General features: G+C 39.1%; 1 protein-coding gene across 7 annotated transcripts in view; it reads left to right on the top strand.

The window, feature by feature from the left end:
- Positions 1-22596, top strand: part of GPD2 (glycerol-3-phosphate dehydrogenase 2) — a 137994-nt gene that overhangs the window by 104878 nt on the left and 10520 nt on the right. For all 7 annotated transcript variants that reach the window (XM_077883474.1, XM_077883475.1, XM_077883472.1 and 4 more), the window contains 6 exons: positions 2577-2741; positions 3739-3883; positions 9787-9980; positions 21149-21283; positions 21533-21708; positions 22259-22390. In XM_077883474.1, the coding sequence (XP_077739600.1) occupies positions 2577-2741; positions 3739-3883; positions 9787-9980; positions 21149-21283; positions 21533-21708; positions 22259-22390 (947 nt within the window). The remainder of the gene's footprint in view (positions 1-2576; positions 2742-3738; positions 3884-9786; positions 9981-21148; positions 21284-21532; positions 21709-22258; positions 22391-22596) is intronic.

Here is a 22596-nt window from a genome sequence, read left to right as displayed (position 1 = left end):
AGAGATCATTCTGTATCTCTCTCACCAGTGTGTTCCCTGCATTTGTCGCAGTGTGCAGTGCGTGAGTTATAATCAAGGCTCATTATTTTTTTAAGTTGAGGGATACGTGAGTGAATATAATATTATAAAGCCAATAAAAAAGGCATACATGAGCTAGAATATAGACTCAGAAGAAGGGATGAACAACTTTGCCTTGGAGAGACTCAGGTAAGGGAAGACTTTAAGGGGAGATATTTAAACCAGATCCTGAGAGGTGGATAGGAGTTATCCAGAGCTTCCAGAATAATACTTCAGCCAGAAGAATTGGTGTGTACAAAGGCAAGAAGGTGTGAAATGGCAGGAATGTTGAGGGAGTTGCAAAAATCTGATGCTCTTGGATAGTAGGAATAATGGGAGCGGAAGGATTGTGACAGGTGAGGATCATACCATGAAGGCCTCCATTCATATGTAAGTGACAGGCTGATTCGAGTCAAGGCGGGGCTGCTGAGTAGCAAGGCGGGCATGGAAAATAAGGACCAGAGCAGTTGCTTTCCGTGTCACACTTTTAACTGAGGTTGATCTTGTTTACCTTAAAAAGTATTGGGATTTGGAAGTTAGTTAGGGGGGCGTTTCTTAGTATAGAAGAAGCAACAGAGCTTGATGCACTAAACCAGTGCTGCTCCAATGAGATTGTATATTTTGAAAAGGCACTAAGAGAGAGGTTTTATATTTTCAAAGCTTAGAGTTTTATTACTAGATGACTGTATCATAGGTAAAGTAATCTGTCGGTTAACAAATAGGATTCCTGCCTGGTTCCTTTGAACGGTGACTTCATATAGGTTTTAAAATAGTTAGTTTACACGTGGCTTTCCAGAAATCTGTCCTGTGTGTAAATCAAGGCACACCTGACGGGGTGTGGATTTTTCCTACCGCACAACTGTGACTTGGTGGATGGCTTGTACTACCCGTATGTCATGTCCATAGAAGGATCTGATGGGATGGCCACTCTTTAGTTCAGATGTGTAATCTCTGTAGTTTAGAGAAAAGATCTGTCATGGAATCCTTACTTAGTTTCTTTGGTTCGTTTGCATGCACCTAACGTGGTGGCTCATATTCCAATGTTAAATGAGCCCTCCGTTAATAGAAGTTGGTTTCTCAGACTTAACTTTAAATGTATCTACTGACGATTTTAATGGTGACTTCAGGGTCTTGCTGAGTTGAAACTGATCCAACTGCTGCCAGTCTTTCTTTCCACTTTCGTTCAGCTACTCCTGCTGTTTGCTTTCCTTTCTCCCCCGACTTCCATTCTTAGTTTCTGGATAAAATAACCCCTTGTTCTGCATGTTGAGGTTCAATGTATGTTCTTCACTGATAGAGGATTTAATGTAGGGGGTTAGGTTCTTGGCTGATCGTATTAGTGTGGCAGCTTTAGAATAAGATGTTTCGCTGGGGCGGGGTGGACAGAATTTTCGGTCATTGATTCTCTCTTTATAACTCTGCCCTTTTAGCTGGAACAGATTACCTGTGCAGGGCTTCTGGCTTCTGGCCCTGCACAGACGGAATCACAAGGAAGAAACTTTACATAAACCATTTATACTAAATGTTTGGTATGCTGGCAACATAAATCAACAACAATATCCATTACAAATTCATCCCTTTATCAGTATTATCTTGATGGAACGGATCCCCGTGTGTGGGAATTTGAACCCTGATTCAATACATCTAGCCCCGGGTAATTAATTATTCAGGGCACAGAGAACCTGGCCCCCGCAAAGTAGAGTAATTCTCCTGGTCAGCGTGCACTCCACTGGCAATAATAAATAGGAAACGTCTCTAGTGATGCCAGTATTTTAAAGTGATTAATCATCTTCCCCCCCTTCACCTCCCCCTTAGTTTTCTTTAACTAGGATTTTTCAGCAATAAATCTTTAACAATACAGGTAGGAATTGTTCTGTAATTAAATTTTGCCCTGCTTTAATTTCTTACCTTTTATGTGTGATTAAAAAAAAGTGTTACATTTTAAGAAGCTCTGATCAAAAGTCAAACCAAGAGAAATCCTTTTATAGAATACTGAGAGATCGTCTATGGAAGATTAAGCTCTTGATTTTGAATATTAGATAGAGCACATACTCATCAAAATTGTTAATCAACACCAGTTGGGGTGTCAGATATTCTGAGGTTTTGAGTTGCTTCACTTTCGTGCATACGGGTTGTCGGTATTAGGAAAAGTCTGACATATACATATGTTCCCAAACTGTGAGAATAATTACTTATTTCTTAACTTTCAGATAATTGACGTGAGCCCTTGTAGGAAAGGGATATGTGTGTGTGTATACACATATATGTGTGTGTGTGTGTATATATATTTTTCCCCCCTTTTTGCAGTACACAAAGTACACTCTGTGAAGTGGCAGGTAAATGCCTGACCCGGAATGACCACGTATCTTTAAAGCATGCCCCGTAGAGCTGCCCAGCCATCACGTATATTCCGGGTGACAGGGACCGACGTGACATATCTGTTGTGACACATTTCTGTACCACCAGAGTGTGGCTCGAGGTGACTCCTGTCCCTCCTCTGCTGCTTTCCCCCGCTGCAGGACAACACAACGACGCACGGATGAACCTTGCCATTGCCCTCACTGCTGCCAGGTATGGGGCTGCCACCGCCAATTACATGGAGGTCGTGAGCTTGCTCAAGGAGGCAGAGCCGCACACGGGGAGGCAGCGGGTGTGCGGCGCGCGGTGCAGGGACGTGCTCACAGGTACGCGGGCTCGCGGGTCTGAGCATCCTGCCTGGCTGCCTAGGGACTGCATTATAATTTTTCTGTCACTTCTTTTATTGAAGCCAGATTTCAGAGTCCTATTAATTAAATTCCTCATTGTCAGCAATGACTGGCTTAACGTGAAAATTTTCCCTCGTGGTGCTTGGCAATTTTTTCCCCTTTGTGTTATATAATACTGATGATAATGATAATGAAAGCCCCTCCAAATTCCCACAGCCATGAATGTGCTATTCCATTTTCTTTACAAAAAACATGTTATTAATAAAATTAAATAAACGTGACAAGTTTCAAAGTAAGTGACATAGGCGGTGCACTTAGACATCGTTGGAGTCAATCACTTCCACTTGGGTTCGATTTTCCTCCATGTCCCGCTCCTATGGCCCTGGAGCCGGAGCTTCAATCACCTCGCGCCCTCGCGGCCCTTCTGGCCCTCGCAGCCCTCGTGCACTCGCTTTCCCGCGGCTCCCGCGGCCCCCGCCGCACCCCCCCGCCCCCGCATCATCCCCCGCCGCCCTCTTGCCCCCGCCCCCCCGTACACCCCGCGTCCCCCGCACCCTCCGCCGCCCTCCCGTGCCCCCCGCACCCCCACATCCCCCGCGGCCCCCTGCGCCCCCATGGCCCTCTACGCCCCCCGCACCCCTCGCGCCCCTCCCCCCCCCGCACCCCTCGCGTCCCCGCATCCCCCGCCCCCCTTCCCGCCCCCGCAGCAGCAGCACTGAGGAGTGTGTTCTCTCCCGGGGACGCTGCGCCCGCAGCTGAGTCTCAAGGACACGGCGGCCTCGTCCCCTGTCCCACTTTCCCTCGGTGTTTGGCACCCGGGGGCCGGCACTTCGCAGAACGGAGCGGAGGTGAAAGCGTGGCGCGCTCCTCTGCGAGCCGGCCCCCCCCCCGCCCCCCGGGCCTGAGCCGTCGGGCGCCCGGGCCGCCGCTGCCTCCGACAGGCGGAGCCCGGGGTTGACGCCGCTTCCTCCCGCAGGGCAGGAGTTCGACGTGAGGGCCAAGTGTGTCATCAACGCCACGGGCCCCTTCACAGACACGGTGCGCAGGATGGACAACCAGGACGCGGAGGCCATCTGCCAGCCGAGCGCCGGCGTGCACATCGTGATGCCCGGCTACTACAGGTGGGCGCGGCGCGGCGGGGCGGGGCCTGGCGGGGGCGGGGGCGGGGCTCGCCGGGGGCGGGGGGCGGTTCTGCGGGATTTTAATTCAAGTCCGAAAGGTGGATTCCGCAAGTTTCCACGAAGGGCGATTTTAAATTAAGACGCTGACACACTGATTTCGTAAAATACTCACATTTGCTTATGAAGAATTTGAAAACGAGGACGGCGCATGTATTCTTATGTTCATCACTTTTAAAATCTGTTTTGAAAACTATCACCGCAAGTAGACATCAGATATGATTTCTAATCTACCGTGTTAACGGAGATAATTTGTCACTGGGGAAATGGGTACGGACAGAGCTATTAATTGAAAATCGTTTAAGCCGAGTGATGGGCTCATTAAATTGTTCAATTTTATGTATTTTGAAAAATTTTGGCAAATCAAAAAAATGTAGATGGATTTAGTTAAGAAATTAATAATGATCAGCTCTAGTGAACGTTTCAAGACTTCTGTAGGAAAAGATTCATGTGTCCATGCCAGGAGTATGGAACACAGACACCGTTTTTATCTGCAGAGGCCCACCCGATAGGCAGACTAGCAATTCTGAATGGAGCGATGATCTGTGCTCCAGCTCTTATGATATTATCTATAATTGAGAAATATTAGAAACTGCTTCAGTTCCTGACCTTAATAGAATGGATAAGTAAATTACGGCATCATATCTGCATAGAGGAATATTATACGGTCATTAAAAATTGTGATTACAAATAACTTTTACTTTTTAGCAAAACACTAATGATACAATGTTAGCATAGATACAAGATTATATGTGCAGTACGATCTAAACACTATCAGGCATATAGAAATACTAGAGGTGATTGATTATTGCTAGGTGGCATGATTATGGGTAACAGTTAAAGATGATAATTTCTAGGTAATGGGTTAAGATAAGAGTTTTCTTTTCCATATTTTAATAGTCTTCCATAAAGGTTACAGACATCTTTTAATATTTGATAATAAGGAGACCATCACTATTATCTTCACTTAGGACTGAAGAAATCAAGGTGTTTTCAGGCTTAATAATAAAAATGTTCAGAGCGGTACTTAATAGAGTTTTAAAAACTGCTAACCAGAGTTCAGTTAAATGGAAAGGAGAGAAGTATATGTAAATATGCAGCTGTTTCTCATATATAGGGAAGTTTCAACAATAGTTCCATTCATAATTATATTCATTTATTTTGTATTGGATTAAACATATGCAAGGCCAACTAGTTCGTATGGTTTTTGGAGGAGTTTGCCTTTTTAAATATCTTTTAGACAATAGATATGATACTTAAACAACGGACACACACATTATCCTATTTGTTTAGATCTTAGTAGATTCAACATAATCTCTTGTGTGTTATGTTTCATGTTTTCTTCACTATCGTCCCGTGATATCAGAAGACTCTATGTTAATTTTTCCACTTAGTAATGACATCATTTGGGACAGGCCATTTTATTCTGGAAACCTTAGTTTACCCTTCATGAAGATGGGGAGATGGAGGGTAAATGAAAGTGATACCTTGGTGTGGAACTTGGTGTTCATCACTTACCTCTTGCTGACTGTGTGACCTTGACAAGTTACTTCTCTCAGCTTCTGGTCCCTTATCTCATGATAGTACCTAATTTGTATACAATTTGACAATGATCAGTTGATTACTTTGTATCCATTTTGTTGGCTACTCTTCATGAAGTGTCTGTCACATATAGTGGCCAGTTAAGTATTTTTTGAATGAATTCTACTAACTTTTTTGTGTTAACTTGCCCAAATTGAGATCGTTCCTTTTTTTTTTAAGTCAAAATTTAATGTAACGCCTCTAAGGCATTAATATAGAGAAGTTAAAATATGAAAACAAAATATGATTCTTCATTTTATTGCTCAGATAACCCATGTATACAAAAATAAAAGTAATCGCTATAGAAAATAGAAAGCTACAATATGAAAAGTGAGAGTCTCTCTCTTCTTATCTTTATCCTTCCTCATGCCACCCATTTTATCCCCTCACTTCAGTTCTTCTCTGGTAATCAAAACTAGTTCTTTATGATTCCTTCCATAATTGTGTTTATACTTGCACAATTGCCTATCCTTTTACAAATTTTACATGAAAGAGGTCATGCTACACATATAGTTCTGTATTATATAATATGCTAATAACACTTGGGTGTCTTTAAAGAAATATAAACATACGTTACCTGGATGTAATATTTTCGAAACAGAATACCTTTCTTAATCCCCCAATTTGTCATTAGCTTCAGAGCCCCTCCCATAAATCTTGAAAATGTTCATTACAGCTGGGTTTGCTGGAGATCCAGTATGTGATCTCATGCTACTTTGGGAGAAAGTGCTCCATTTTTAGCACCCTGAATTATAACCACTTTACATCCTGTCAGAAACCTTAGAGGAGTGGTTTGCAGCCCAGTTCCTATTCAGGGTCTGTTGGAGATGAGCCCCTCGGTTTGGAACTGTGGCCTGGATTAAGGGTTGATTCCCTCTTTTAACACTGACCTTAAGGCATCTCAGAGGATGGTTTTGCTCTCCCTATCAATGCGCTGTCTTGGGTGGGGTCAGATTGACATGGCTCTCTGGGTTCATCAGTTACTCACTCTCAGTTATGGCTCAAGGGTTGGACTGGGTTGTCGGGGATGGGTCAGACCTTCTGGGGACTTCCCTATGAACTGGCTGATGATACCTTAGGGCCTAACATTTCCACCAGAACCTGATCACTTTAGAGATGCAGTGAGTTCAGGAGGCACTGATTTGTTGATTGTAGGCTGCTAAAATGTAGAGCAAGGACCATGTGTATATCTTGTAGTGTTACTTTTGGAGTATCCTCATGTCATTTATTAAGCTTGTATGACCCTAATTTACATGTGCCACGGTAGCAACTTTCCCGCTAGGATAATTTTAATTTCAGAAAACCCAGCACATAGAAATCATTCATTTTTAAAGGTACTCTTTAGTTGATATTAAGAATAAATCTGCAATTTTCATCAGAGTTGGGCCTAGATGCTTTAGAAAGAAGCAACAATGCGACAAATGACTAAAAGACGTGAAAATAATCATCTCCTCTTTCAACCTATGGAAGCTTTTTACCACTGGCAAGAGGTCATTTTTTTTTTTTTTTTTTTTTTTTGGTATTACTGTGTGCATATTGTTAGCTCTAACCCTGATTGCTAAGTAGTTAACAGTAAATTGATTTCAGTTTAAATAAGAGTACTTCAGTAAGGCAGTGGTCTGCATGAGAAAAATGTCCAGTATGTTTAATCCTAGACACACACATAAATTAGCAGCAAGCTTTGCTTTCTGATGTCAAGTGACTCGTACATATTGAAAAAAGACCCAAACCTCCCTGTACTGTTATACCATCACTGTAGTTGATACCCACTTTCAAACTTTAGTGTGTGACCTTGGAGAATTAATCCTTCATAAGAAAACAAACTTTTCCCTAGGGGAGAGTATGAATTAGGTAATTTAGAACTGATGAAAGGTATTTCCAAGTGGATTCTTAAATTTTTATACCATTCATTAGTAGCTTTGTCTTCCCTCTGTGCTTGTTAATTTTATGTTTGACACATATGTCTTCGCTTAAGCAGTTGATTCTCTACAGGTTCCAGTTATGTGTGTGTTGGTAACCATCACCTTCACCCTTTAAACTGCTTTTATTGCATTGAACGGTTAAAGGATTCAGTAGTTGTGCTTTTCTAATAACATTTCATGTTTAGGTGGTTGAATATTATAATCTTATGCTAAAGTTTATCAGGTTTATTGAGTTATTTAAACAAATCATAGGATATCTGGCCCATAAAATGATCATATATAAAATACACCAATATATAGTGGGTTCCTTAAATATTAGGATATATATGGAATTTCTCCTTTTGTTTCAAAATGCTACTATTTATCATATTCAAAGCTTGAACTCTGAATGAGTTAATTCCCAGTCCCAAGATGACTGATGTCACGTAAGGGCATATTAACCCAGGATCAAATCAGTTGCTTACAAAATACATAATTAACTAGTTTCTTTTAAGATTTTTCTTTTGAGAGTCTTAGGACGAACACAAAGAAGAAATATAAAATATTCTATACTTACAGTTTTCAGTATATAAAGATGAAAGTAAAATTACTTTCCTTAAGTAACCCTGAGAGAAGACGAGATCTTCGCTGAAGGCTTAAATGGTTGACACACTTCTGTAGTGCTTTTTGCATATGCTAAATGGAGCTGTGGCCCACTTTCTCTGTGTCTCTCAAGTGTGCTGTAGACAGTGATTTCTTTATACGAAGGATGTGTAGAAATGGCAGCATTTCATGGGACTGATGGATCTTTGCGAAGAAAGACTCATATTCCTTGTGGTTTACATAAAGAAGATACATTAGCTAAGCTGGCTGTTGGTTTCTTTTTTTATTTCTTTTTTTAACAAGTTATTTTGTAGATTTTTGTTTTTTAAAAAATTTTATTGTTTTAAGTAAGCTGTATGCCCAACGTGAGGTTTGACTCACGACCCCAAGGTCAAGAAGTCATATATGCTCTACTGACTGAGCCAACCAGGGTCCCATAGATTTCTCTTTCATAAAATATTTATTTTGGTTTAGTTTTAAGCAACTATTAGTCTCTCATCCTTACATATTTGAATCAATAGAGTTCTTTTTAAAACATTTTTTCAAGGGAATGATAAACAAGGCAGTTGACTGCCCTTTAAAATTTGTGAGTATGGGAGAGACTTGTTGAAATTTATTCAAACCAAGTGGAATTGTGTTTTTTACTTAAGAAATATCATTAGCAGAAGCTGAAAATACCTTTAACATTGGCTTACTATGAGATGTCAGTCAATGAGGATTAGTAGGGACTATTTGAACATAACACTTCAAGATTCCTCCCACTCCTTATCAATTTCTCCAAATTTCTTTGAATGGTTAATGGATGCATTAAGACAATAGCTTCTTCTGATTTAATAATACAATAGGACAGATTTTGTTAATATGTATATGTAGTTGCCTATTATTTCAAATGTTTTTTAAACTTTGGTTTTAGAATATTAAGCATGTGTTTAGTGAAAAATATTGACTGATATTTTTAAAGGTTTTATGTAATTGGTCCAAAGAGGCATCCTTGAACCTTGACTTAATAGGAATCTTGACTTAGCCTCTTATATCTGTTTAAAGATTGTCATTGCTAGGATATCCCTCTCCTTTTTTACCTTGTCCTGATACATTGTTGTTTAGGTAATTGGAGAAAACTGAGCCCTTTTCTCATTGATGCATTTCTTGAGGTTTCTATAAAATTGAAATAAAGTAAGAAATCTCATAATTGGTGAAGTGCTATAAGTCCATCTAGGTTACAAAGGAGCAAAGAACTTTTTGATTACATTTTAGTTTCTAGAAACTTAGACCCTTTGCTTTTCTCATGTACTTCTGAGACCTTACGCTGAAAGATGTGACAAATGTCAAATGTCCCAGGAAAATACTTTTCATAGACTTGAAAAATGGTTGAAGAGCCTTCCTTAATTGACCATCATAAAAGGAATTAGAGACATTTAGCCCACTGACATTATCTGATGTAAATGGTCCAAGGAATATAAAACTCCAAACAATTGGAAGGTGAAGTCCACTTTCTTAATTAACCTGGCATTGTTGAGATGGAGAGGACTGGTTATTCTGTCAATTTTATATTATCACACTTGCTCCATTCTTTTTCATTACCAAAATTATTTTTTTTCTTTTAGGAATTTCTAGGGTAGAGTATTGGCAACTAAAAGGAAAAGTTCATGTGTTTCTCGTGTGCTTATATGAGAATTAGTGAATAAAGTAGTTTTTAGAATGCAGATTAAGGATTAAACTTCTGCTAATTTCAGAAATATATAACCCTTCTTTTTACATCAGCCCAGAGAGCATGGGACTTCTCGACCCAGCAACCAGTGATGGGCGAGTTATTTTCTTCTTACCCTGGCAAAAGATGACAATAGCTGGCACTACCGACACTCCAACTGATGTGACACACCATCCCATTCCTTCGGAAGAAGATATCAATTTCATTTTGAATGAAGTGCGTAACTACCTGAGTTGTGATGTTGAAGGTAACTTATGCATTCCCTTGAGTTTGTTTCCCTTCTTTTATACCCTCCAGCCCATCCCAGCTCTTACTGGTAACTGCCACATTGCCAGTCTGACTCTTCTTCACACCTGACCTGCTCAAACTCTTCTCTGCTGACCACTTCTTCTGGAAGATTTATGGGGACCAAATTAGCACACGATGGGAAGAAGTCGCTTTTCTCCCCCCCACCCTTTCTGTGTTTACATGAAACTCATTCAGTTCTTTTCTGATAGTTTCTAATGGCTGTACATGAGCCGTACGTGAGCTCCAAACATGCATGCTCTCTGAGAAGAGAATGAAATGTCTGCATCACAATTTTGTTTCTAGAGTTTAGGAACCTGTATCCTGGCTTACAGATACAGGATATCCACAGGAAACAATTAATCAAAGAAATGAGAGGATGGAGATCTATAATCTAAGAAGCTTAGTGAGCTCTACTATATGAAAAGTAGAGTGTTAGAGCATGGATTTATCTAAGAAGGATAAGTATGCTTTTTTAAATCGAAAAAGCTAGAGTTTAAGTCTTTTCCTTGCTAACTGGGCCATACTTTACTTTTAGTTGAGATCTCATAGTATTTTCTCCCCTGTGCATATATAACGAATATTTTTTACCCTGGCTAGTTTCAGAAGTTTCCCAACATTATCCTTCTGTATCTCCTACTGTGTCACCATCCACTCACCCAGGCTAGAAATGACATGCTCATCCTTGGTGATCCTTCTCTTGCTACATCCAGTCCACTTGCTACCTATGCTCACTCTGAAGTATCATGGAAATCCCCTTTCATTTCATTGTCATGGTCACACCTGTGTTCCTTCTTGCTTGAGCAGTTACACTGGCCTTCTTACTGGCTTCTGGCAGTCAAGCCCCTGTACCCTTCATCCCAGTATAATGCTTCTATCAGGACAGTCTTTCTAAAACACAATTCTCATGATCACTTCCTTGCTCAAGAATATCCCTTGGATGTCTGTCTCCTCATTGACTTTAAGAGAAATTCTAAACTATCTCGCATGCACCCCAAGGCTCATCCCAACTTGTCTTTACTGGTTTATATTCCACTTCTCCACCTCTGTGCATTTTATAGTTTTGCATTTCCAAATCAGTTCATTCATTTTAAACCTCATGCATTGTTTAGGATGAAGCCTTGCTCTGGGTTGCCCTTTCCCCCCAAGTTCTCATTTTGACAAAGCGCCATTTCCACTTCAGAAACCACCCATCCTTTGTACTTCCATTGAATGTTGTTTAGTATATCACGTTGTATTGTAGGTAAGAGTCTAAGCTATAGTCTCACTTGGCGCTCCTTGAGGGTAAGGATTCTGTATTTAGCTAACCAAGCTTGTTGTCTATCTGGTATGCCACTCATTATTATTTTGAATTAAAAAGAATTAGTAATAGGTACTTTTGGGGTTTTGGATGCTGGTAGCAGTTTGAAAATCTTTCTATATTAAGATAGAAATTTTAAGATTTTTGAAAAATAGTCTTCATCTATTTATATCAGGAATCTTCTATAATTTTGGCTTGAGTGGAGGACATGCAGAGACACAATTTTCTTCTTGATGTGACTCACTAAAATCTATGAATCCTTCTTCCCTAAAGGATTTTTTTGTCATCTTGTGATCACACATTTGCAAACAAACAAAACAAACTGCATTTAAAAAAAATGGTTCAGGAGACTCTCCTAGTTTAGTTGAATGATCCATATTATATAGTTTTAGCTTCTTCTGATTTCAAGTAATGGATGTAATTTCATTTTGAGTAAAGTCTCTTTGGGTGTGTACATTAATGGTACAAATGTATTGACTACATGTGACCTGAGTTCTGTGTAGCTAATGTTTATACTGTCTCTCACATGCATACACTCATGGTTATTTGGGAAATGGTCATGCCTTATTTAATATCCATATTTAAATACTCAAAATGCAATGCAATTTTAGCTAGATACTTTTTTTTTCCTTTCAATATCTAGGAGGAGTTTCATCTGGATATGATTGTATTTTAGTGTATTGATTATTGTTAATAAATCCTGCCTCATTTCACATTTGCCTGCGTATGATATTTGTTAAAAGTGGGTTTATATCAGGCCCTGCGAGCAGGAAGTTTAGATTGTTGGAGCAAGAAATAAAATTAATTTGAGAGCAGAGAGCTCTATGTTGACAGTTTCCAAAATCTTAAAGTTCAAATGCAGTAAGATGAGAAATCTGATTCTTATATGTGCTGAGAGGCTGGATGTGCTGGAAACAGGTGTAGGTTCCAAAAGGCCGCTGTGCCCATGTCGTAGGTGGGGATTTCCACCGGTGAACTGAGCCTTGGCTGCTGTAGAGACTGAAGCCCACACGCCTTCCTCACTTTTATTCTGCCTGTGAAAGCAGAGAAGACCTAGCAATACCTATGGGGACTCGGTTGGTCTATAAAAGTCTTGTCAATTAACATCCCTTTTGGTAGTTAGGTTGGTTGGTAAAACTGACAGTTTTTTGGCCAGTTTGGGGTAAAAGTGGCTGAAATTGATATCTAAACACTGTAAGTCAGGCCTTTCTCCTAGTAGTGCGAGGACTCTTGAGATTAAGAATTCTCTGGGTAGTAGGGTGCCTGGGTGGCTCAGTCGATTGGGTGCCTGCCTTCTGCTCAGATTATGATCCCAGGGTCCTGGTGGTGGAGCACCACGTTGGGCTCCCTGGAGCCTGCTTCTCCCTCTCCCTCTGTCCTGCCCCCCCCCCCCCCCCCGCTTGTGTGCTCTCTCTCTCTAACAAATAATAAATAAAATCTTAAAAAAATAAGAGTTCTCTGCGTAGCAAATATCTGGGGTAAAAGCAGAGATGACAGCTCTTTCATATACTTCATTAATTTCCCTGTGCACACCATCTATCACATGTTTTCTACTTACTAACTTGTTCTTTTTAAAGCAATTAACTAACAATGTTTCCTTATAGGTTGGTTTTTGTGCGTGTGTGTGTGTGTGTCATTTGTTTTTCTGATTGACCAAAGGCTTCATATTTGAAGGGAGTTACCCTTAGCCTTGGAAGAGGATGCAGTTTGCTACTCTATGTCTATATCTTAAAGTGGAGACGTTTAAATTAATATTTTTTCCCAAGGAATTTTGGCGTAACTCAATTTCTTTTCCACTATGGTGGTGAGGTGTAGAGAGAAACTCAGCCCAGGCCCTCCTCAGTTCTTTGACTGTAGGCTGGTGCTGCACATCTTTTAATCTTTCCATTTGTCTCTGATGGGTAATACATGCTTTTTTTTTTTAAGTCTACAATTAACTGAGCACTTTTTAGGCTAGACACTCTACTGAGCATATTGCCTATATTATCTCTTTGGATTCTCGTGATAAACTTACCAGGTATATTTTGAAGTTCCCACTTTATAGACACTGAAACCCCATGACTTTAAGCTTCTTGGCCATATTTTGTTGGTGTTGAAGCCATGATGATGAGCCATGATGAGGATGAGTCAGTCTAGCTGCAATACTTGTGCTTCTAAGTACCACACAGTACTCTGACTGGTAGTTCCAGGTTTTATGGTGTGATATTATATCCACCAGGGAGTGGATTAAGTCTCTCAATTCATTTCCTGGAAGCTGCTAGACACTTGCAGAATGATAATGACCTTTGCTCTCTCTGGACTGGCCTTATTGGATTTGAATGTTAAACTAGAGGAGGTTTCATATCTGATAACTAATCCCTGGGGCCTAGCAGTCTTCTGTACAGGTTTTAAAAAATAAAGTTTGTTTAGGTCCTAGAGCAAGAGTTTGGAAATGTTTTACATTCACCAGGGTTGACATAATCATTTTAAAAGGATTTATTAAGTGGATGAATAAGTAAAATTCTGACAACAGTTTTTGAACCTCCTCAAATGGCTATATCCTTAAGGAAGAAAAAAAAGTGTCAAATCTTAACACTCCACGCTGTTCTCAGCAGCTGCCACACTTCTGCAAAATGCACCGGAACAATTCTGAAAAGCATTTTGCCTGTTGGGAATAAGACCATGTCTTCTTTTACGATTTAGAAAGCTTTCCATTCACAGGCTGAATTTTCTAGATTACTTGTTTGTTCTTTTCTGAAATGGGTAATTGATAGTTGTGTCATGTGTATCAGGTTAGGAAGAAAAATGATCTTTTGAAAAATGTATCATTAAGTCTGCTGTATAGAGGTTAATCAGAAGGATGCAGTGGTGAAACTAAGCTAGGACTTAAAGGGATTGAGAGAGACAGAAGATTTGCCGAGTGCTTTATCCATGTAGTTTTTCTGGAGTGCTTCTCTAGGCAGCGTCTTGAGTTGTACACAGGTTTTCACATATGCAATTAGTAGTGTTTATAGATTGCCTGTTATTCAATTAACAACCGAGCTGGCCATATCAACTCACTGCAGACCTGCCTTTTCACTGCCAGAGATTGTACCAGGGTTATCAACTTACACAGGCTTGGATGTCTTCCAGCTGTTTAATTATAGTGTCACACGCTTTGCTTTTTCTAGTTTCATTAGTTTATAAATGTAATATGGTATCTTATTTCTGTGATTAACACTTCATTTCAGCAGGTTAAACATGCTGGTAGAGAAGTATTGATTTCTGACACTATTTCCCCTGTGTTCATTTAGATATTTTCACATGCTTTTTATTGATTTTTTTTGAAAGTGGCAAACATGAGAAAGAACACCCCAAAACGTATGGCTAAATAACTCATGTGAAGCAAAACTGCACATTTAGCTCTTAATTGTCACTTCCTGTGGGCTTCATTTTCTATTAATTTTTAAAACAAACACTTGTCTTGCCAAGGTTTTAAGAATAAAATATTCATTATAGTTTGAAACAATTACCCAGCACTTAGTCTTTTCAACCAGCTGTAAAAAATGTCCATTCAACTTTATTATTTATATTTTACTCTTTATATATTACATACACTAAAACCTGAATGAGTTATTTATTGTGATCACAATAAAAATAGTCCTTAAACATAATGGTAAAAGGACCATCTTTTTGAAAATATTGCCAAGTACTTTTACACACTGTGGAGGTGCTCACTTGGGTTTTTTAACATCTGGGCATTTGGCACTTGAACAGTCAACCGGGTGCCATCTGGGTGAGTCGTTCTAATAAATGGTGTTTATTGAGGACTTTTCTCAGCTCCCAAAGTAGTGTTGTTTCTTGTCCTCTTGTTTTATTAAAGCAATTATTTATGTTAAAAGAGAATATCCAATTGTTTAAATATATCATCATTAGATAATTTATATAAAGCCTGGGATATTGGCTCAGAGGCCTAAATATTATTGCTCTTGATTTTATAATGCCAACTGTTCTTCTTGTTTGATACAAAAAAGTTTAGAGAATGTTTTAATATGCTACTTAATATTAATTGATCACTATACATGACCCCTCCTTAATGTAGTATTTGGGGTGTTGAGAGGTATTAGAGCTGACATTGCTAAACACTTCGAACATGATGAGAGAAATGAGACAGTAATGAAATCTGGTTTAGCTATCTCAGCAGTAAGAGAACCAGAAAGATCAAGATGAATTTTTGAGCTCTGAAGCATAAAAGCCTTGACTTGAGTGATTTTCTTCACACATGTTATACTTTGGAGAATTTAAAGTAGATGATGTCCACTACCTACTCTTGGCTACAACCTGAATGACAGAAATGATTTCTGGATAAGAACTTGAGGGTAGTACTTAGTTTAGGAAAGACTTTAGTATTAAGTTAGTAAAAGTTAGTATTTAATTTAGTGTTTCTGAGTACTGAATTTAGTAAAAATATCTTTGTTTCTTTGAACTCATGAGATTAGTGGGAGAGGAAGACACTTCAAAGTGATAAATATGGAACATGTTAGGACAGTTGGTATCTGGGGGGAAAGCATGCTATTATAGCAGATTGTACTCTCATGAGCAAAGGAAATACAGTGAAGTTTCACTAGAAGGATGCTTAGAGATGTGGGGAAGGGGGCCATGGTGGGAGTACCCAGCTTCATGATCTACCAGGACAAGTGTAAGATCTATTACTTGGGGATTTTTATTCTAAAGCTGACTTGGGTAATATCGTAGCCTGTGCATGTGCATATCGTGTGGCTATTTAATTTTTAATTAGTTAAAATTAAAATAAAATTTGAAATTCAGTTCCTCAGTCACATGAACCACATTTCAAGTGCTTAATAGGCACGTGCCACTCGTGGCAAGTGAATCAGAGAGTGTGGAGACAGTGTTTGCAGCACTGCAGAAAAGTCTAGGCAACAGTGCTGCTCTAGGAAATCTAGGTGCTTTTATGGACACTTTTACAGAAGGAAATACTCTTTTAGAGAGTCATTGAATTTGTATTTTTTGTTATGTAAAATAAGTGTATTATCTTGTAAAAAAAAAAAAACACCCTCCAGATTTAAGGACACTCAACAAGTGATAAATTCAGTGATTCTACAATGTCTAAGGTACACGGTCCTTATTTCTCTTCACTCTTTCACCCTCCAAGTTGGCTTCATCGTCGGGTTATTACCAGCCCATGTGGCTGCAGCAGTTTCAGGCAGAATTAAAAGATAATTTAACGATTCTCTCTTCTGTCTACTGCTTTTGAATCTCTTTCTTCAAAGAACTTTAATTAGGGTTTGTTTAACAGTGTGCAAGGTTTCCACTGTGGGTGAATAGGTGATAAGGAGGGAAACATGTTAGTTCAGTTAGTTGCTGTCTTTTATACAAGAGGTTAGAATTCATGTTTTATGTGTTTAGCTCTGCTCTGCCCTATGGACATAGATTATGCCTATGGCCCTGACCCGTCATTACTTAATTCCAGTGGTGGAGAGGTACAAGCACTTCATCCCTCAGTAGGAAATAGCATTTTGAAGAATCCACAAAAATCTTTAAATCTTAAGGTTGTGAGAAAACTAATAGGTAACCTGATCCAACCCCCTCTGGTTTAATAATACAAAACTCCTGCAGCCCATAAAGACTGATTCAAATTTTAAATATGATTTAGAATTTGACTATCCTGACATGTATCTTTTTAAATAAATTTAATTCCAGCATTAATCTGACACCATTCTGGGGTTGACGAGCTGAATGCTAAAATATAAAATAAATTAAGGTTTCTAACACATTATAAACTCTTCTCGGTAGGGTTTTCTTTTTTTGAGTATCAATTTCAAGAGTAAGGAGCGAAAATGATATCAGTATACATAATGTTTTATTTGAATATTCTTCTATGAATGGAAACCTCAAATATTTTAGTTTGGTCTTTTTGTTTTAGACAGCACAGTTTTGCAGATGTGTTTTTCTGCCTGTTATACCAGAAAAGGTAAAGCATTTGCCACAGAAACTATTTGCATATGCTTCAGATTTCCTCTAGAGAGTCTAATTTTCCATCAAATAATTTTAAAATCAGTCAGCGGGCTTTAAGAGTTGAAGCCAAATTCCTGATCAATGTGGCTACCTAAGGAATTTCACAGACACACTCTGCAGACTTTGTGGTGACCACAATGACGTTCTATGTGGTTGGCTAAGTTTTATTTTTGACTCAGAGGGCTATTTGAACTCTAATGGAAAATAGTGGTAATTTCCTAGTTAGGTTTTTTGTGAAGATTAAAACATTGCATGATTTGTGTTGACGTTTCACAAGACTTTTGTGGAATTGCATGAAACTAGAAGTAACCCTCATCCCATGGAAACTATCAGGATTAAACCTAATTAAGAGAATACACATATCAGAGGAGCAGGTTTAGAAATGGAAACTCAGCATTGAAACTCCCTTAGGTCTCTAGTTAACAAGACTGGAAGCCTTCGGCTATCTGCACCAGCTTATGATGTTTCCTTTCCCTTTGTTTCTGAGGCAGTGTTTAGATCTGGATTTGATTGAACACCACTGTACACGTGTATTCTGGCTAAGATTGTGGCCCTCAAGGAGCTATATTAAAATATGCTGAATTTACCTTAGATAAAATTATCTTTATCAGAAATCTTTTTTTTTTTTTTTTTCATTTGAGATCAAGATGGAGGCATTATCTGTCATTCAGTATAATTTGTTTTGAGGGTCTCTCCCCTGTGCTTGGTTAGGCACCTAAAAAAAATTTTTTTTGGACTATTCCAGTCATTTCAAGGAGTCTTTGTGACTCTTTCCATAGAGTCTGCCAGATATTTTCTAGATACTTTTCAGGTGGTTCTGTGTGGAAATATAGGGGATTCACTGTACAAGGGCACACTACCAAAGATTGAGGGGATCTGAAACCCACACTCTCCTCTACTCACAAAACTGCTCCCCTGAATGAGATCTTTTAATTTGAACTAAATCTAGGCATGGTACGGGCTGGTAAGGGTCCTGATAGTTATGTATGATATGTAAAATATTTCCTTAATTTTCTGAGACTTGAAATATGTTAATTTTTCCTTTTGTCTTGATTCTTTTAAAATTAGAATTTTTATCATTTTGTCATTTTAACCATGTTTAAGTGTACAGCTCTGTAGCATTACATATATTCATATTTTTGTGCAACAATAACCACTATCCATCTCCAGATCTTTTTTATCCTCCCCAACTCTGCACCCATTAAACACTAACCTCCCATACCCAACCCCCCTACACCCTGGCAATCACTATGCTTACTGTCTCTATGAATGTATCTACTCTAGGTATACATATAAGTGGAACCATACAAAATTTGTCCTTTTGTGAATGAATTAATGTCTTCAAGGTAGCATGTGTCAAAATTTCCTTATTTTTCAAAGCTGAATGATATTCCATTTTATGTATATGCCACATGTTGTTTATCCATTCATCTATTGGTGGTCACTTGGGTTACTTCCATATTTTGATTGTTATGAGTGATGCTGCTATGAACATGGGGATGTACAAATTTTCCATGCTTTCAATTCTTTGGGGCTTGTGTGTGTACCCAGAATTGTCATTGCTAGATAATATGGTAATCCTGCATTGAATTTTTTTGGAGAACTGCCATACACTTATCCATAGTGGCTGCATCATTTTACTTTCCCATTAGCAGCACACAAGGCTATCCCAATTTTTCCACATCCTCACCAACATTTGCTATTTTCTGCTTTTTAACTTTTTTTAATAGTCATCCTAATGGATATGAAGGTGTATCTCATTGTGGTTTTCATTTGCATTTTTTAATGGTTAATGATATTGAACATTATTTTATTTGCTTATAGGCCATTTGCATATCTTCTTTGGAGAGTATCTTTTAAAATCCTTTGCCCATTTTTCAATCAGGTTGTCTTTTTTAGTTATTGCGTTTCAAGAGTTCTTAGTATTCTGGGTTCTAACTCCTTGTCAGAGATATAATTTACAAATATTTTTTCCTATTACATGGGTTGCCTTTTCATTCTGCTGGTAATGTGTTTTGATGCACAAAAGTTTTTAATTTTGAGAAGTGCATTTCATCTTTTTTTCTTTTGTAGTCTGTGCCTTTGATATCATATACAAGGAATCACTGCCAGACCCAATGTCATGTAGATTTTCCCCTATATTTTTTTCTAAATGTTTTCTAGTTTTAGCTTTTATGTATAAATCTTTAATCCACTTTGAGCTTATCCTTCTGCAATCCAGCTTTCCCATTGTCTTGATGTTTTAAAGACAGTCAACTTTTCATCCGTGAGGGTCCTGGCTGGGAATAAGATGCAGGAGGTAACACCTGATCCCATGTCATGGTCAAAGCAAACTTGCACTTACTTCTCTCTTATCCAGGGAGAGATTAACTGGTCTATGAAAGTAAGTGCAGGAGGACCAGGTAAGCATCCACCTCCTCATTGTCTACATCATTTGGCAGTTCTTGGGTTGGTATGTGTAGTCAGATTTTTGTTGTGGAGAGTGGAGAAGGGAAGGGCTAAGCCATTCCTGAATCTGACCTAGATAAAAAATAGATTCTGGGTGTGTGTGAGTGGCTCGGTTGGTTTAGCGTCTGCCTTCAGCTTGGGTCATGGCAGGGTCCTGGGATCGAGCCCCAAATCGGGCTCCCTGCTCAGTGGGGAGTCTACTTCTCCCTCGCCTCCCTGCTTGTGCTCTTTCTCACTAGCTTTGTTGCTATCTCTTTCTCTCTCTCAAATAAATAAATAAAATCTTAAAAAAAAAAAAAAAAGAAGAAGAAGAGTAGATTCTTAAAACTGCCCTTGGGTCTTGCCCTTGCCCCTTTTGGTACACCCTGAACTAGTCTATTCTCCTTAGCCATTTTTAGGTCAGTAATGAGTGCTATGCAAAACTGTCTAATTCTATTATAAACTCCATAAAATCTTGGTATAGAGAGGTAATTGTATTCTGACAGAGGGTATAAGAGGAATTTCATGGGATCTTGAATATTCAAAGACCTTCCATACACTATAATAGAAATGTGGTGTCCCTAAACTGGGAGGAGCCAGTATGCCTACTTTCCTGGCAGCTACAAAGATAATGGGGTGAGAGAAAAAAAAAGATATTGTCAATAGTTGAAAGAGCATACATTTAGTGGTTAAGAATATGATCTTTATAACGAGAAAGAATTGGTTCTGATGCTCTTCTACCATTTATAAGATGTTTGCTTTGGGCTAGTTGATTAAACTTTCTCGAGTTTTTTTTTTTTTATTTTTCCTCATTTCTGTGGTGAGAATAGTAGTAACTGATGCTGTACATCATTGTGAGATTAAATGAGTTGAAATGTGTATGTCAAGTGCTTTGACAAGCTTAGGCCTACAATAAATGCTCAAAAAGAAGGTAGCATTGATGAGGGGAGAAAATATCCTGTTTCAGGCTTGTTTGCGTAGTAAGAACCTTTGTCTTACCTGAGATGAGCTAGCTAGATATATTTTAGGAGGAAATATAACAAGTCACACATCTATTGGTTTGTCTTTGTTTTGTTTCTACTTTGTTGTTGTTCCTTTCAGCTATTCCAGATCCTTCCAGCTGAAGGCTGCTAACTTGTGTTTCTTTTGTTTCCTCTTTTGGTAGGAATCAGTGTCTGTGATTTTCAGGTTATTTGCTTTTTTTTTGGTGGAGATTATCTTTGCAATAGAATACGTTTTTGTGGTACTTACCCACTCCCTTCATTGTTATATTTAAGGGCTTCGTCTCTCTTTCAAAGTGCATATTGATGTGTTCCTTTTATTGAATTCTCTCCTGCTTATTAGCTGTTTCATAGTTTTGTTGAGATACCTTTGGTAATCTCTTAACCCTTACCATTGACTCTGGGCAGTGAGAAGAGGGGACGTCCTGGCAGCATGGAGTGGTATTCGTCCCCTTGTTACAGATCCTAAGTCTGCAGACACTCAGTCCATCTCCCGAAATCATGTTGTGGATATCAGTGAGAGTGGCCTCATCACTATAGCAGGTATGGGATATTACCTTGTGTTTTGGGTGTGCTTTAGACAGGACTTGAGATAAACTGTCACACCAGAATCGCTCTTGGTGCTAATGAACGGGGAGGTTTTTTTATGATTCCAAGTTAAGTCTTACACGTTGCTTCACCATACTTATTGTAAGCAACAGGTGAATTTTGTTATGAATAAGTTGGCAAGTGGGTAATTATAAGGAAAATAAGGGGTAGTTACCTAGTGAATTATTTATCAATTATTTGTAGGTGGAAAGTGGACAACGTATCGATCTATGGCAGAAGACACCATAAATGCTGCCATCAAGACTCACAATCTGAAAGCAGGACCAAGCAGAACAGTTGGGCTCTTCCTGCAAGGGGGGAAGGATTGGAGCCCCACCCTCTACATTAGGCTTGTCCAGGATTATGGGCTTGAAAGTGAGGTGGGTGTGCGTCATCCTACTCTTCACCTCATCTCACTATTGCCACTAACAGAGTTGGCAACCAGGAGGCCTCCCTGGTTTAGAATTTCCTTTTTGCTGGGTTCCTTTCTGTCTGCATGCTGTGGAAATGAACTCAGGAAAAAAAGCTGATCATACTTTTCTTCAGTTGCCTAAAAAGCAATGCACACACTAGTTTCTATTTTAAAGTCTGGGGTTGGTTTGGTTTGTTCTCCGCAGACAGAGCATCATCCCACATTCTTTCTGCCGCGAGCGTAAGGAGGGCTGTTCTTCAGAAATGATATTGGGAGCAGAGTGAAGCCGAAGCTTCATCAGTCACGGATACAGTGATACATGCGTGGCAGAGTTAGTGCTGGCCTAAGCATTCAGAGCCCAAGTGGTTTCCTCCCACAAAATCAAAATCTAATACCCTCCTGGAACTATTAGTTACGGGCTGTGAAAAACTGACAGGACAAGCATGTGCATTTTTTGCTTCCTGCCTAAAAGGTATTGATATTCAAAGTACCTGCCTAATACAATTTTGTTTTCCTAGGTGGCGCAGCATCTTGCCGCCACCTATGGTGACAAGGCTTTTGAGGTGGCCAAAATGGCAAGTGTAACTGGCAAAAGGTGGCCCATCGTTGGAGTGCGTCTTGTGTCAGAATTCCCATACATTGAAGCAGAGGTATGTGAATGGCTACGTGGGAATTTCCTGTCTGCCATGGGATGCTGTTCACCTACCTGTTCACTTATCCCACCTTCTTTAAAAATTACATGTAGCTATGTTTTAATGCCCATTTGCCAGCCAAAATGTTTAGCAAAGTGTCTGCCCAACCGACCTCCCTTCATTTACAAGTTTAAATGTTAATTCTGAAGTGATACTGACAATGG

This window comes from Canis aureus, chromosome 34 (genome assembly GCF_053574225.1).
Source record: "Canis aureus isolate CA01 chromosome 34, VMU_Caureus_v.1.0, whole genome shotgun sequence".
In the NCBI taxonomy this organism is placed as follows: domain Eukaryota; kingdom Metazoa; phylum Chordata; class Mammalia; order Carnivora; family Canidae; genus Canis; species Canis aureus.
The sequence above is the reverse complement of the archived record's forward strand: the minus strand, read 5'-3'. Positions and strand labels throughout refer to the sequence as shown.